The 17,006-nt window shown below is 44.4% G+C and overlaps 1 protein-coding gene across 4 annotated transcripts in view; it reads left to right on the top strand.

Annotated features, from left to right (window-relative positions):
* Positions 1–5,385, top strand: part of LOC109870157 (BCL-6 corepressor) — a 69,267-nt gene extending 63,882 nt beyond the window's left edge. For all 4 annotated transcript variants that reach the window (XM_031800013.1, XM_031800033.1, XM_031800022.1 and 1 more), the window contains 2 exons: positions 3,826–3,976; positions 4,186–5,385. In XM_031800013.1, the coding sequence (XP_031655873.1) occupies positions 3,826–3,976; positions 4,186–4,633 (599 nt within the window). In that variant the 3' untranslated portion in view covers positions 4,634–5,385. The remainder of the gene's footprint in view (positions 1–3,825; positions 3,977–4,185) is intronic.
* Positions 5,386–17,006: the final 11,621 nt, after the last annotated feature.

Consider the following 17,006-nt stretch of genomic DNA (forward strand, 5'->3'; position numbering starts at 1 on the left):
GAAAGACTTGTTCTCCTAGACCCTGATCATAGTGTGGAACCCATTTCCTGACCAACAGCCCATCAAGAAGTAAATAACACTGAGCACTATTCCTCACCACTGAATCAGGAACAACTTTATCAAACAGATCAGCCAAGGTAGTATTGGCCTTTTTCTCAGCCATCAATGAATCTCTAGAACTAGTCAACTGTTCTGTCTGGAGTTTGACTGGCAACTCAAGACTTTCTGGCTTACTCTCAAACTCCTTACGAGAGACTGCGCGGGTAACCGCACAAACTGGAAATACCTCAGACATAGTTTTGATCTGGAGATTCCCTTGCAGGTGACACTGAAGGTTGCTTCTTACAGATGTTTAGTTTGCCATCTGCCCACACCTTACTACCTGCCAAGTCATTCCCCAAAATCATGTGGACTCCCTCTACTGGCATCTGCCCACACCTTACTACCTGCCAAGTCATTCCCCAAAATCATGTGGATTCCCTCTACTGGCAACTGGGGTCTAACCCCAACATCTACATCACCCTCTACCAGACCACATTTTAGGGTAACTTCATATAAATGACAAGAGAATGGAACTAAACCCATACCACATACCCATACCATTACACAACTGCCAGTATCAGACTCTTTAGAGAATGGCAAAACAGATTCCAGAATAAAATAATCTAAACCTCCAGTGTCTCTTTAGATCTTGATTGAAACATTTTTGTTGCCATCTACCAGGGACACCATCTGAAATAAAGGCTGACAAATCAGTGGGAAGACTGAGAATCAAACTCAACTCGTGGCTGTAACAGGAGCTGCCATCACAGGTTTAACCTGACCTGACTTTTTTGATTTAAGCAGAGGACAATCTTTCTTCCAATGTCCTTCAACTAAACAGTAGTGACAGGTATTAGCATTAACCAGTGCTTTAAGTCCTCCAGACCCAAACTTCTGCTGAGGCCTTTGGAAAGAAGTGCCAAAAGGTGACCTACTATTCCTAGGAGTAAAGTTATTTATGGTACATGTCACTGTTTGACTCAAAATGGCTTTTATGTGTTAGCCGGTACTCATCTGCAAGGATTGCTGCATCACTTGGAGACTTAACTTTACATTCATTCATGTATGTAGCAACTTGGTCAGACACAGAATTTTTGAACTGTTCTAACACAATCAAATTAGACAGACCCTCAAAAGTACTAACTTCAGAAGCTGTACACCAATGATTAAATGCAGAAGTCAAATCACGAACAAGCTCAGAATAGGTTTGTGAATCTAACTTTTTCCTGTAACGAAAACGTTGACGATATGCCTCTGGCTCGTAGACCTTCAGAACTGCCGATTTAACTTTAGCAAAAACTTTACTGTCAGCTACACTCAGTGCTGCAAAAGCCTCACGTGCTTTACCTGTAAGTACACATTGCAACAACAGTCATGTCCAAATCTGACCAAGCTCTAGATTCCGCAATACGCTCAAATAAAGCAAAGTATGTGTCTGGATCTGACTCAAATTTAGGCAACAAACAAAGATTCTGTGAAACGTCAAACTGTGGTAGTCCTTCTGGTCTATTAGCATTTCTCAATCGCACTCTCTAACTGCATTTGCAACAGCTCCTTCTGCGGCTCAAAACTGACCCCCCCCCAAAAAAAACATTTCCCTAAGACCCTGCTCTAATCTAGTTTTAAGTTTAAAAAAAATGAGTAACAATCTGATGTTCAGAAATGTAAATGAACTGCTCCTTAGTACACAACTCTAAGGCTACCTCTGAAGGAGCTTGAACAAAACTACTCAGAATGAAATACATTTATTACAACTATTACAAATGCTCCAAAACAACACAACTCACCTGCTGTCAGTCTGGGTTCAAGGACAGGAGCCACACCCCACTATCCTCCAAAAACAACTAACTAACTACCCATGTTCACTGCCCCCCCCCCCCCCCCCCCCCCCCCAGAAAAGGGAAAGGGATGCTCTACCCACGTTCAAATTACAAAGACAAACGTATCAATAATAAGACAAAGACAATATAGACAAAACCTTATTCAACTATGACAAAATGTTAAAGTAAACTAAAATACTAAAGTAAGACTAAAGTACAATGAACTTTAACTTAGGGACGAGCCCTCACTTGTCACAGGCCGGCTCATAGCCGGTGGCAAAAATGAGGGGACACGAACAACAGGTGTAGGCCAATCAAAAAGGTTCTTTATTATAAACCAAACTATTAACTTTAAACAAAGAAAAAGGAATGAGGTGAGAAAGTATCATAATGTAAAGTGCAGGGATGCATGAATCTGTGTGTGTGAATATGACTGAGTGAAAACTACAAAGGAACAAACAAAACAGGATCATACCTGGAGGAGCAGAGAGACGAGAGTGAAGCAGTTTAAATACCCTGAGCCCAGGTGGCTCCAATCACTAACGACCCTCCTTTTCCTGCAGGAGGAATTGCCCCTGCATTGCAGAGGGGCCGTGACACAATATCCATTGTTCGTGTTTCTTGGCCCAAGCAAGTCTCTTCTTATTAATGGTGTCCTTTAGTAGTGGTTTCTTTGCAGCAATTTGACAATGAAGGCCTGATTCACGCAGTTTCTTCTGAACAGTTGACATTGAGATGTGTCTTATACTTGAACTCTGAAGCATTTATTTGGGCTGCAATCTGAGGTGCAGTTAACTCTAATGAATTTATCCTCTGCAGCAGAGGTAACTCATGAGAGCCAGTTTCATCATAGCACTTGATGGTTTTTGCAAATGCACTTGAAGAAACTTTCAAAGTTCTTGACATTTTCCAGAGTGAATGACCTTCATGTCTTAGTCATGATGGACTATCGTTTCTCTTTGCTTATTTGAGCATAATATGGACTTGGTCTTTTACCAAATAGGGCTATCTTCTGTATACCACTCCTACCTTGTCACAACACAACTGATTGGCTCAAACACATTAAGAAGGAAAGAAATTCCACAAATTTCACTTTAACAAGGCACACCTGTTAATTGAAATGCATTCCAGGTGACTACCTCATGAAGCTGGTTGAGAGAATGCCAAGACTGTGCAAAGCAATCATCAAGGCAAAGGATGGCTACTTTGAAGAATATAAAATATATTTTGATTTGTTTAACACTTTTTGGTTACTACGTGATTCCATATGTGTTATTTCATAGTTTTGATGTCTTCACTATTATTCTACAATGTAGAACATAGTCCAAATAAAATTGAATGAGTAGGTGTGTCTAAACGTTTGACTGGGGGTAGTTCTACTAAGCTATTTGGAATTGTTTTAAGATGGTCATACCAAGGATCATTTAGCTTTCTGATTTTGAATTTTAGGACCCCTTTAGGTATAAACAAAAATATACCAGTCTCAACGTCAACAGTGAAGAGGCGACTCCGGGATGCTGGCCTTCTAGGCAGAGTTCTTCTGTCCAGTGTCTGTGTTATTTTACCCATCTTAATCTTTTCTTTTTATTGTCCAGCCTGAGATATGGCTTTTTCTTTGCAACTCTGCCTAGAAAGCCAACATCCCAGAGTCGCCTCTTCGCCGTTGAGACTGGTGTTTTGACTTATTTACTCCTGACTGTATTTAGTCTTGACATAACAAAGGGGTTGAATACTTATTGACCCAAGACATTTCAGCTTTTCATTTTTAAATTAATTTGTATAACATTCTAAAACCTAATTCCACTGTGGCATGATGGGGCATTGTGTGTATGCCACTGACACAGCATATCATGCTGGAACACAACAACGTGGAAAAGTCCAGGGCTGTGAATACTTTGAGTCATTAGAAGAGGGCAGTGGACTTGTGTTATTCTGACTGTGTATCCCTTTCTCCTTTTCTCAGAGTCCTTAGAGGAGGGCAGTGTGTGTAACATGCTGGCGGATCCCCCAGGGCCAGAGGAAGATGACGGGGACAGGAGGGAGCTCTTTGAGTTTGAGTTCTCCAACCAACCCCTCCTACCCTGCTACAACATCCAGGTGTCCTTGTCGCAGGGGTGAGTGTATACACACACACACACACACACACACACACACACACACACACACACACACAGAAATCAATATGATTGGATAGAAGCAGTGAAAGAGGGAAAGAGTACAGAATGAGAGAGTGAGATGAAAGTGACAGATTGTAAACCAAGACCATTTGTTCACCTCTTGTGTGTAAATCCTTGCGGTCCCGAATCCTCCCCCCACCCCCCAGGTCCAGGAACTGGCTGCTCCTCTCAGATGTTCTCCGTAAGCTGCGGATGTCGGCCCGTTCCTTCCGCTCCTCCTTCCCCCACATGAAGGTGGTGACGATGGCCGAGGCAGAGTTTTACCGCCAGGCCTCCCTCTCCCAGCTCTTCTCCTGCCCAGACGAGCTGGAGGGCTTCCAGCCAGACAGCAAGGAGCTGCTGGACCTGGTGGAGGGGAGTGCTGAGCTGGCCGCTCTGCTGGGATCCACCCTGGAGTGCCTGGATGACCGCTGGGACGAACCCCTGGAGGCTAACGTTAATGCTAAGGCTAATGTCAATGGGAACATTAGGGCTATGGCTAATGCTAAAGCTAAGACTAACTCTAAGACTAATGGTAACGCTAATTTTAAAGCTAAGGCTAACGCTAACAGGAGGTTGTTATCCCTGACCCTGAACTTTGACAAAGATTTCTGAATCCCTACTCTACAGTGGGGGTCTACGATAGGTGAATGAGTAAGACCCCTGCCCTGAGATCTGAGATGAACTCCTGCTCTGGACTGTATGGACGAACGGACAGACAGAGCAGCAGAGACCTGAATGTGTCTGTACATCAAGCGAAGATGAAGAGGTGACTGTAAATTAACATTTGTCTTATTTTTATAAATGTATTAATATAAGTATAAATATATCTGGAAATGTTATCTTGATTTCTCTCCTGCAATTGTGTGAGCGAGAGTGTGGTTGTGTTATCATGATTGGAAGGTTGTTTGTGTGTTAAACAGTATAATATATGTGTGTGTGTGTGTGTGTCAGTTTATATGCCAAAGTGTGTGTCTGAGCACTGAGGCAGCGCTTTGAATGTCACATTTTTTGTTCATAGGAAGCACATGATGAGGATCAGTTGTATAGTTTTTTGTTCTCCTCAGACAGAGTTAGCACTCTCATCACCCTCAGGGGCTGTTTTGTACCTGTGTTCAATCTGCTTCTCATTTACTCTCTCATTTCACTTGCAAAACTGAAGAGATGTGTTTTTGTATAATATTACAGGTTTAAAGATGAGAAGATATTCGCCCTTCGGTACAGAACTTGTATATAACAGGGTGGCTATTGCAGAACAGTAGCAGTTATACTATTTGTGTTTTTTTTGTAATTAAAATATCTCATTTGTATTTATATTTTGCCAGCAAAATTATAAAAATAAATCTTAACATTTGCAAGAAAGTTTATCTGAGTTTATGCTCCCCATTTTGTTATTACTATTGAATGGTTTACATGGACCCAGCTAATCTTTGAACATAAGGCACATTCTGGCATTTCAAGACCAAATCTGTTTAGCCTGAACCTACGAAGGCATCCAGACAGTTAGTGCAAATCCAAAGTTGGGCGACTTCAATATTTAAGCTGTACACTTTAACTTACATACAGGAGCTACTTGTTTAGCTCCCAAGTGGCGCAGCGGTCTAAGGCACTGCATCTCAGGTTCGAATCCAGGCTGTATCACAACCGGCCGTGATTGGGAGTCCCATAGGGCGGCGCACAATTTGCTCTGCATCGTCTGGGTTTGGCCGGCATAGGCCGTCATTCTAAATTAGAATTTGTTCTTAACTGACATGCCTAGTTAAATAAAGATTAAAATAGTGTAGCTAGGCTGTTCTGAGCCACATCCTGAATGCTCAACAATAAGGGGTTGGAGGGGAGAAACAGTAGCCTACGCAAGTAAACTCAAACTCCCTCAAGCCAAATGAAGCCAACAAAGTGAAGAAAACACACAGCATACCGTTTGCTGTGGATAATCACAAAGCTTTGGGGGGAGCACTGCTGCTACCTCGCTCTCAAACCAAGAAGCTTGAATTGAGGAACAAACTGCAGTAGAAGATATTCAGCAACTCTTGGAGGACAATGGAAGTAAATGCAAAAAAGCTTTGTTTATTGTTAAAAGTGAAAACACACCGCATGGCGCCGACAGAGATGGTCACCTCGTTTCAGGTCCTTAGAAAACTATGCAGTAATTAGTTTTTTAAAGTTTTATTTCTGACATTGTTAGCCCAGAAAACCTCAAGTGTTATTACATTCAACCAGGAATAACTATTGGATATAAAAGCGATTACGACCAGGAATACAACTTTCCCGAAGCGGATCCTTTGTCATGGGATCTTATCCCAGAGGCCGACCTAAAACAACGAGGTCGCCACAGGAAAGGCAGACTGAGCAGCCTACTGGTCAGACTTAGAAAGCGAGGACACCATCCACCGCTTCCGAGCATATTACTCACCAATGTCCAGTCTCTAGATAACAAGGTGGATGAAATTAGGGCACGAGTAGCCTTCCAGAGAGACATCCGAGATTGTAACATTCTCTGTTTCAGGGAAACATGGCTCACTCGGGATATGTTGTCAGTCGGTACAGCCACCCGGTTTCTTCATGCATCGCGCTGACCGAAACAAACATCTCTCTGGTAAGAAGAAGGGCGGAGGTGTATGCCTTGTGATTAACGACTCATGGTGTGATCCTAACAACTTACAGGAACTCAAGTCCTTTTGTTCACCTGACCTAGAATTCCTTACAATCAAATGCCGACCGCATTATCTTCCAAGAGAATTCTCTTCGATTATAATTACAGCCGTGTATATCCCCCCCAAGCAGATACCTCGTCGGCCCTGAAAGAACTTCACTGGACTTTATGTAAACTGGAAACCATACATCCTGAGGTGCATTTATTGTAGCTGGGGATTTTAACAAAGCTAACTTGAGAACAAGACTTACTAAATTCTATCAGCATATCGAATGTGCGACCCGAGCTGGTACCATTCTGGATCATTGCTACTCTAACTTCTGAGATGCATACAAAGCCCTCCCCCACCCTGCCTTCGGCAAATCTGACCATAATGCCATTTTGTTGCTCCCAGCCTATAGACGGAAACTAAAATAGGAAACGCCCGTGCTCAGGTCTACACAATGCTCGTCTGACCAATCAGATTGCTTCGATCACATGGACTGGGATATGTTCTGGATCGCCTCAGACAATAACATTGATGTATACACTGATTCTGTGAGCGAGTTTATTAGCAAGGGCATCGGAGACAATTAAAACATTTCCTAACCAGAAACCGTGGATTGATGGCAGTATTTGCGCAAAACTGAAAGCTCGAACCACCGCTTTTAATCATGGCTGGAAACATGACCGAATACAAACAGTACAGCTTTTCCCTTCAAGGCGATCAAACAAGAAAAGCGTCAGTATAGAGCCAAAGTAGTCGCAATTCAACGGCTCAAACACGAGACGTATATGGCAGGGTCTACAGTCAATCATGGATTACAAAAAGAAAACCAGCCCCGTCGCGGACATTGGCGTCTTGCTTCCAGACAAATTAAACAACTTATTTGCTCGCTTTGAGGACAATACAGTGCCACTGACACGGCCTGCTACCAAAGACTGTGGGCTCTTTAAGCTCGAGACCCCGCCCTGTGCAACCGGGTACTGGACTTCCTGACGGGCCGCCCCCAAGTGGTGAAGATAGGAAACAACAACTCCACCGCCCTCAGGTGGTGAAGATAGGAAACAACATCTCCACCCCGCTGACCCTCAACACTGGGGCCCCACAAGGGTGTGTTCTCAGCCCTCTCCTGTACTCCCTGTTCATCCATAACTGCATGGCCATGCACGCTTCCAACTCAATGATCAAGTTTGCAGACGACACCACAGTGGTAGGCCTGATTACCAACAATGACGAGACGGCCTACAGGGAGGAGGTGAGAGCCCTTGGAGTGTGGTTTCAGGAAAATAACCTCTCGCTCAACAACAACAGTGCCTCTTCAACCTCAGTAGGCTAATGAAATTTGGCTCGTCATACAAAACATTCACAAACTTTTACAGATGCACAATCGAGAGCATGCTGTCGGGCTGTATCACCGCCTGGTACGGCAACCACATCGCCCTCAACCGCAAGGCTCTCCAGAGGGTAGTGCAGTCTGCACAACGCATCACCAGGGGCAATCTACCTGCCCTCCAGGACACCTACACCACCCGATGTCACAGGAAGGCCAAAAAGATCATCAAGGACAACAATCACCCGAGCCACTGCCTGTTCACCCCGCTATCGTCCAGAAGGCGAGGTTAGTACCTCTGCATCAAAGCTGGGACCGAGAGACTGAAAAAACAACTTCTATCTCAAGGCCATTAAATAAAGCCACTTTCATAATGTTTACATAGTCTACATCTCATATGTATATACTGTATTCTATGCCATCTAATGCATCTTGCTTATGCCGCACGGCCATCGCTCATCCATATAAACTCAGCAAAAAAAGAAACGTCCCTTTTTTAGAACACTGTCTTTCAAAGATATTTCGTAAAAATCCAAGTAACTTCACAGATCTTCATTGTAAAGGGTTTAAACACTGTTTCCCATGCTTGTTCAATGAACCATCAACAATGAATGAACATACACCTGTGAAACGGTTGTTAAGACACTAACAGCTTACAGACGGTAGGCAATTAAGGTCACAGTTATGGAAACTTTCTACTGACTCTGAAAAACACCAAAAGAAAGATGCCCAGGGTCCCTGCTCATCCACATGAACGTGCCTTAGGCATGCTGCAAGGAGGCATGAGGAGTGCAGATGTGGCCAGAGCAAATAATTGCGATGTCCGTACTGTGAGACGCCTAAGACAGCGCTACAGCGAGACAGGATGGACAGCTGATCGTCCTCACAGTGGCAGACCACGTATAACAACACCTGCACAGGATCGGTACATCCGAATATCACACCTGTGGGACAGCAGGATGGCAACAACAACTGCTCCGAGTTACACCAGGAATGCACAATCCCTCCATCAGTGCTCAGACCGTCCACACTAGGCTGAGGCTGGACTGAGGGCTTGTAGGCCTGTTGTAAGGCAGGTCCTCACCAGACATCACCGGCAACAACGTCGCCTATGGGCACAAACCCACTGTCGCTGGACCAGACAGGACTGGCAAAAAGTGCTCTTCACTGATGAGTCGCGGTTTTGTCTCACCAGGGGTGAGGGTCCGGTACACCGAGGCTTGTACTCTGGAGCGGGATCGATTTGGAGGTGGTCTGGGGGTGTGTGTCACAGCATCATCGGACGGAGCAAGCCATCTCAACGCTGTGCGTTACAGGGAAGACATCATTCTCCCTCATGTGGGACCCTTCCTGCAGGCTCATCCTGACATGACCGTCCAGCATGGCAAAGCCACCAGCCATACTGCTCGTTCTGTGCGTGATTTCCTGTAAGACAGGATTGTAGGTGTTCTGCCAAGGCCATCGAACAGCCCGGATCTCAATCCCATTGAGAACGTCTGGGACCTGTTGGATCGGAGGGTGAGGGCTAGGGCCTTTCACCCAAGAAATGTCAGAGAACTTACAGGTGCCTTTGTGGGAGAGTGGGGTAACATCTCACAGCAAGAACGGGCAAATCTGGTGCAGTCCATGAGGAGGAGATGCACTGCAGTATTTAATGCAGCTGGTGGCCACACATGATATGGTTACTTTTGACCCCCCTTTGTTCAGGGACACATTTTTCCATGTCTGTTTGTCACATGTCTGGAACTTGTTCAGTTTGTGTCATTTGTTTTATCTTATATTCATACAAATATTTACACATGTTAAGTTTGCTGAAAATAAACACAGTTGACAGTGAGAGGATATTTCTTTTTTTGCTGAGTTTATTTATATGTACATGTTCTTATTCGTCTCTTTACATTTGTGTGTATAAGGTAGTTGTGAAATTGTTAGATTATTTGTTAGATATTGCTTCATTGTCGGAACTAGAAGCCTTTCGCTACACTCGCATTAATATCTGCTAACCACGTGTATGTGACCAATAAAATTTGATTTGATAGATTAAACCATACCAGTAACTTTAACATCAGAATATTTCAAATATTAACCTTTTCCCCCCCAAAAGAAAACCAGTATTGATCCATTTAAGAAGGAAAAGGGTGAAGAGGTGTGTGTATGTGACCAATAAAATTTGACTTGATTTGATTTGATTTACTGCTCTTGTGGTGGTGTCAGATCTGCAAAGAAAGTAAATCATTTGACATCAGATGTGATAAAGCTGACCAGGGGCAGACTGGGACAAGGATTCTGCCCTGTAATTCTATCCACACCGGCCCACTTCACTGCATGCACACCATCTCGTCAATCCACTCACCCAGTCTGTCTGTGTTAACCTTATGTTATTTAAACCAAGCTAACAACTTTGGCTATATTGCAAATTAGTGCCTGTCATATGTGTTCCCCTGAATCAACACCTACCCTCAGTATTAATTACTGTTACTGGACTTTTCCCCTGGTGTTACTGGTACCACTAACTTTTACAGTGGGTGGCACCAGCCCTTGATTTGGTCGATGAGTAATCATCTGATAAAGTAATTCATAGTGTTTTATTAAGAAGTATCATAAATAGACTACTGAGCTATTCAATAAATAAGTTCTTTCATCTAACACGTTCAAGCAGGAATGGATGATTCAAGATATTTTGATGGGCAACCTAATCCAGTGATTGTCATGAAGTTTGGGTTGACAATTAGTTGATAGTTGCTATTTTACTGTCAAAATAGGACTCCAGAATATCCTGATCTTGTTGTTCAATAGAGATTAATTACATGTATATTTTTGTGCACTAACTAATATCATAGGCTAATTCATTTGGGGAAGTTGATGTTTTATTAGTGGTATGTACAGGATGCACATGGTACACCGTCCAACTAAACACTTACCTGCAGTTTCCTTCTCCACAATACAACAACAATAAGAAAAGATAAGAATACGAACATAAAGTAAATGGCTCAGTAGAATATAATACATGTTTTAGCATAAGTATAATACAGGCCACAATTTATAGTCCAATATTTACACATGTATCAGGGAAGGGGGGTTGGGGGACAAGTGTTTAAATTGAGCAGTATTAGCAATAGTAAATACGATTCTGGTATCAGCAGTTGTGATATGTGTGAGTGACCACATGTGTGCTGTTCGCTGCAGCTGGCATCTGGAACGAGCCGCAACAAATACTCAAACTGGACAGTTTTATCTCAATATTTTCATTCAAAGACTCATTCATGGACACCTACCGACAGTTGTGGCTGCTTTGCGTGATGTATTGTTGTCTCTACCTTCTTGCCGTTTGTGCTGTTGTCTGTGCCCAATAATGTTTGTACCCTGTTTTGTGCTGCTACCATGTTGTGCTGCTGCCATGTTGTGTTGCTACCATGTGTTGTCATGTTGTATTGATACCATGCTGTGTTGTCATGTGTTGCTGCCATGCTATGTTGTGTTAGGTTTCTCTTCATGTAGTGTTGTGTTGTCTTTCTTGTCGTGATGTGTGTTTTGTCCTATATTTTATTTACATTTTTAATCCCAGTCCCACAGGAGGCCTTTTGCCTTCTAGTAGGCCGGCATTGTAAATAAGAATTTGTTCTTAACGGACTTGCCTAGTTAAATAAAGGTTAAATAAAAAATAAAATAAATAAAAATATAAACTGTCTCTGAGCCTGTTGGTATCACACCTCACACCTGTCCATCCTGTCTGCCCGACAGGAGAGAACATCTCATGGCTGTGTGGGGTCCTTTGTTGGTATCACACCTCATGCTCTGACACTGTCTGCCCGACAGTATGGGAGAGAACATCTCATGGATGTGTGGGGTCCTTTGTTGGTATCAGACCTCATGCTCTGACACTGTCTGCCCTACAGTACGGGAGAGGACATCTCATGGATGTGTGGGGTCCTTTGTTGGTATCAGACCTCATGCTCTGACACTGTCTGCCCGACAGTACAGGAGAGGACATCTCATGGATGTGTGGGGTCCTTTGTTGGTATCAGACCTCATGCTCTGACACTGTCTGCCCGACAGGAGAGAACATCTCATGGCTGTGTGGGGTCCTTTGTTGGTATCAGACCTCATGCTCTGACACTGTCTGCCCGACAGTATGGGAGAGAACATCTCATGGCTGTGTGGGGTCCTTTGTTGGTATCACACCTCATGCTCTGACACTGTCTGCCAGACAGGAGAGAACATCTCATGGCTGTGTGGGGTCCTTTGTTGGTATCAGACCTCATGCTCTGACACTGTCTGCCCGACAGGAGAGAACATCTCATGGCTGTGTGGGGTCCTTTGTTGGTATCACACCTCATGCTCTGACACTGTCTGCCCGACAGGAGAGAACATCTCATGGCTGTGTGGGGTCCTTTGTTGGTATCACACCTCATGCTCTGACACTGTCTACCCGACAGGAGAGAACATCTCATGGCTGTGTGGGGTCCTTTGTTGGTATCACACCTCATGCTCTGACACTGCCCGACAGTATGGGAGAGAACATCTCATGGCTGTGTGGGGTCCTTTGTTGGTATGACACCTCATGCTCTGACACTGTCTGCCCGACAGGAGAGAACATCTCATGGCTGTGTGGGGTCCTTTGTTGGTATCAGACCTCATGCTCTGACACTGTCTGCCCGACAGGAGAGAACATCTCATGGCTGTGTGGGGTCCTTTGTTGGTATCAGACCTCATGCTCTGACACTGTCTGCCCGACAGTATGGGAGAGAACATCTCATGGCTGTGTGGGGTCCTTTGTTGGTATCAGACCTCATGCTCTGACACTGTCTGCCCGACAGTATGGGAGAGAACATCTCATGGCTGTGTGGGGTCCTTTGTTGGTATCACACCTCATGCTCTGACACTGTCTGCCCGACAGGAGAGAACATCTCATGGCTGTGTGGGGTCCTTTGTTGGTATCAGACCTCATGCTCTGACACTGTCTGCCCGACAGTATGGGAGAGAATATCTCATGGCTGTGTGGGGTCCTTTGTTGGTATCACACCTTATGCTCTGACACTGTCTGCCCGACAGTATGGGAGAGAACATCTCATGGCTGTGTGGGGTCCTTTGTTGGTATCAGACCTCATGCTCTGACACTGTCTGCCCGACAGGAGAGAACATCTCATGGCTGTGTGGGGTCCTTTGTTGGTATCACACCTCATGCTCTGACACTGTCTGCCCGACAGGAGAGAACATCTCATGGCTGTGTGGGGTCCTTTGTTGGTATCACACCTCATGCTCTGACACTGTCTACCCGACAGGAGAGAACATCTCATGGCTGTGTGGGGTCCTTTGTTGGTATCACACCTCATGCTCTGACACTGCCCGACAGTATGGGAGAGAACATCTCATGGCTGTGTGGGGTCCTTTGTTGGTATGACACCTCATGCTCTGACACTGTCTGCCCGACAGGAGAGAACATCTCATGGCTGTGTGGGGTCCTTTGTTGGTATCAGACCTCATGCTCTGACACTGTCTGCCCGACAGGAGAGAACATCTCATGGCTGTGTGGGGTCCTTTGTTGGTATCAGACCTCATGCTCTGACACTGTCTGCCCGACAGTATGGGAGAGAACATCTCATGGCTGTGTGGGGTCCTTTGTTGGTATCAGACCTCATGCTCTGACACTGTCTGCCCGACAGTATGGGAGAGAACATCTCATGGCTGTGTGGGGTCCTTTGTTGGTATCACACCTCATGCTCTGACACTGTCTGCCCGACAGGAGAGAACATCTCATGGCTGTGTGGGGTCCTTTGTTGGTATCAGACCTCATGCTCTGACACTGTCTGCCCGACAGTATGGGAGAGAATATCTCATGGCTGTGTGGGGTCCTTTGTTGGTATCACACCTTATGCTCTGACACTGTCTGCCCGACAGTATGGGAGAGAACATCTCATGGCTGTGTGGGGTCCTTTGTTGGTATCAGACCTCATGCTCTGACACTGTCTGCCCGACAGTATGGGAGAGAATATCTCATGGCTGTGTGGGGTCCTTTGTTGGTATCACACCTTATGCTCTGACACTGCCCGACAGTATGGGAGAGAACATCTCATGGCTGTGTGGGGTCCTTTGTTGGTATCAGACCTCATGCTCTGACACTGCCCGACAGTATGGGAGAGAACATCTCATGGCTGTGTGGGGTCCTTTGTTGGTATCACACCTCATGCTCTGACACTGTCTGCCCGACAGTATGGGAGAGAACATCTCATGGCTGTGTGGGGTCCTTTGATGGTATCAGACCTCATGCTCTGACACTGTCTGCCCGACAGTATGGGAGAGAACATCTCATGGCTGTGTGTGGTCCTTTGATGCTGCGTAACTTCCTCAGGCACCATTTCAAGTAGATGTCCTGGAAGGTGGTAACACGTCCCCAGGGGTGGATTGGGCTGTCTTCACCACCAGCTTCCGGTCGTGTATGGAGCAACTCGTGTACCAGGCCGGGGTGCAACCGGTCAAGACGTCTCGATGGTGTAGTGGTAGTATTACTAGAGAGGAGCTTGGGTGGCATGCCGCATTTCTTCAGCCCTCTTAAGAAGTAAAGGAACAGTTGCGCCCTCTTTACCTGGTGTTGGTGGTCCATGTCAAAACACATTAACTAGATTACTAACTCTAAATATAATACCCACTGTTAGTAGCAGTGGATGTATTCATCCAACAGTAAATGTAATGTTCTTTAAAAACTTTGCAGTTGTAGGCTACTACCACGATACCTACAGATACTTTCATTACAGGAATCATAAGAATAATGCACTTCACTTTTTGACCAAATCATGGCTTTAGCCGCCCCCAAAAAATGACGTTTTGAGTGAAGTTACAATGTAGAATGTGCTCTTTCTACGTTAATAGGCACACTTTCTGTTTTTTACAATCCATGATCTAAATGATGACAGAATCGGAGCAGGTCTCTTTGCTGATGTTGCTTTTGACGTTGAATGGGAGTTTGAGTAACCAGAAAACCAGGCCGGCCAATCTTGGTAGGGGGGCCGGCCGTTGCCCACTGATCAGCCAAAGGCTCATTATGGATTAGTATAAGAGAGAAATTGCATTTTACTAATTAAATATTTACAGGCCCATTGGTCACCTTTTCATTATTTTATTTTTTTATTCAAAATCTATATTTTATGTGTGTGTCAATTTTGACCAGTCCATCCAACAAAAAATGGTCTAGCCCATCTGGCATTTGCCAGAGTTTCCAGAGGACCAATCCGCCCCTGAAGCTGACCTTAAAATTAAATAAACATTTATTGACTTCCACAATTTTCCCTTAACATTCACAAATTATTTTTATTGCGTCGTCAGAGTAAGCCCTAAATTGACCCTGGTTGGTTAATTTATGATCATATACCCCCACCCAGTGGATGTACTTGATATTACAGGTGAAGTGGACGAACGATGATGATGTTTTGTTCAACAGTTTATTAAAAAGTCCCTACTTCCGGTATTGATTTCCCTTAGCTAAACATGTCAAAGGATGGAAACAATTAACTACATATTTCAATAGCCATACAATATATTTTTTTGCAGAAATCAATCAATGTTTCTGGCTTTCTGAAAGACCAATTCATGCCCATAATGCATTCCTATCATCTTCGTGACAATAGGTACAATGATGCAAAAGTGCAAGAATGGTGTTAAATTCAGAACTTCAACTCCTGAGTACATACCTTCGTCTCCTGAATACATACCTTCAACTCCTGAGTACATACCTTCGTCTCCTGAATACAAACCAAGTAATCTTATTTTTTAGGTCTTCTTGCTCTCTTGTGAATATTGAAATGGAGTCAGTCGTTAGTGTTGAGCGCGCTGGGGTTGAGCCAGACCAGGATGGAGTGGGCCTAACTGCGACGACATGTGTGGTTGAGACTTCCAACGTTTGCCCTGTGAATGCTACCGAAGATTTCTTGAAAGAGTGGATTCCTGCTTTTTGGCCGACCCATACGTTTTGTCAAGCTGGGTAAAGGACAAACTAGGAATGGTTACATCTGGGAAAGTTTGGAGAAGTGGAATTGATTAGATTTTTTGTACATCCTCTGCCCAGAAGTAACGGTGCTTCACACAGCTCGAGGTTCAACCTGTGGCGTGCTTTGCTCTCCGGAACAGGGCACCACACAAAGGGGTGATCAGTGGGGTAGCGTTCAGTGTCGAGGTGGATCAAATGAAAAATAATATTCCTGGTGTTTCTGACAACTGCAGTTTGGAGAGAAGTAGACCCGGTGGTAATGGTAGGCATGTTGAGAACAAGTTCTCATTTACAATTGCGACCTGGCCAAGATAAAGCAAAGCAGTTCGACACATACAACAACACAGAGTTACACATGGAGTAAAACAAACATACAGTCAATAATACAGTAGAAAAATAAGCCTATACACAATGTGAGCAAGTGAGGTGAGATAAGGGAGGTAAAGGCAAAAAAGTCCATTGTGGCGAAGTAAATACAATATAACAAGTAAAACACAGGAATGGTTGTATTGTTGAGCTTTGACACAGAGTTTCTACCTGATAAATTCAGGTTAGATTATATTTGCTATTCTATGAGGGCCTATGTTTCCGAACCCGCTACAGTGGTTTAGGTGCCAAGGATTCTGACATGTTGCAGCAATGTGTAGAAGGGAGATCCCAAGATGTGAGAAAGTTGCAGGAGGGCATAGTCAGAGGGAGTGTACAGTTGGGATAGAGAAAGCACTGTGTGTCAACATGCACGGGTGAGAGAGCGACAGGTTGAGATTGCCAGAGTTTGAGTTGGGCAGAAATGTTCCTATACCGAGGCAATGAAGAGACTAGAGGATAGCCCAAGGGTGAGTGATTCGACTGTGAGTCCCCCAGTGAGTCGGCCTGAAAAGAGAGGTCCAAAGAGGAGGAGTTTTAGTATTTTATTTATTTATTTAATCTTTATTTAATTAGGTAAGTTGGTTAAAGAACAAATTCTTATTTACAATAATGGCCTACACCAGCCAAACCCGGACGACACTGGGACAATTGTGCGCCACCCTATGGGACTCC

Source organism: Oncorhynchus kisutch, linkage group LG2 (assembly GCF_002021735.2).
Source record: "Oncorhynchus kisutch isolate 150728-3 linkage group LG2, Okis_V2, whole genome shotgun sequence".
Classification (NCBI taxonomy): domain Eukaryota; kingdom Metazoa; phylum Chordata; class Actinopteri; order Salmoniformes; family Salmonidae; genus Oncorhynchus; species Oncorhynchus kisutch.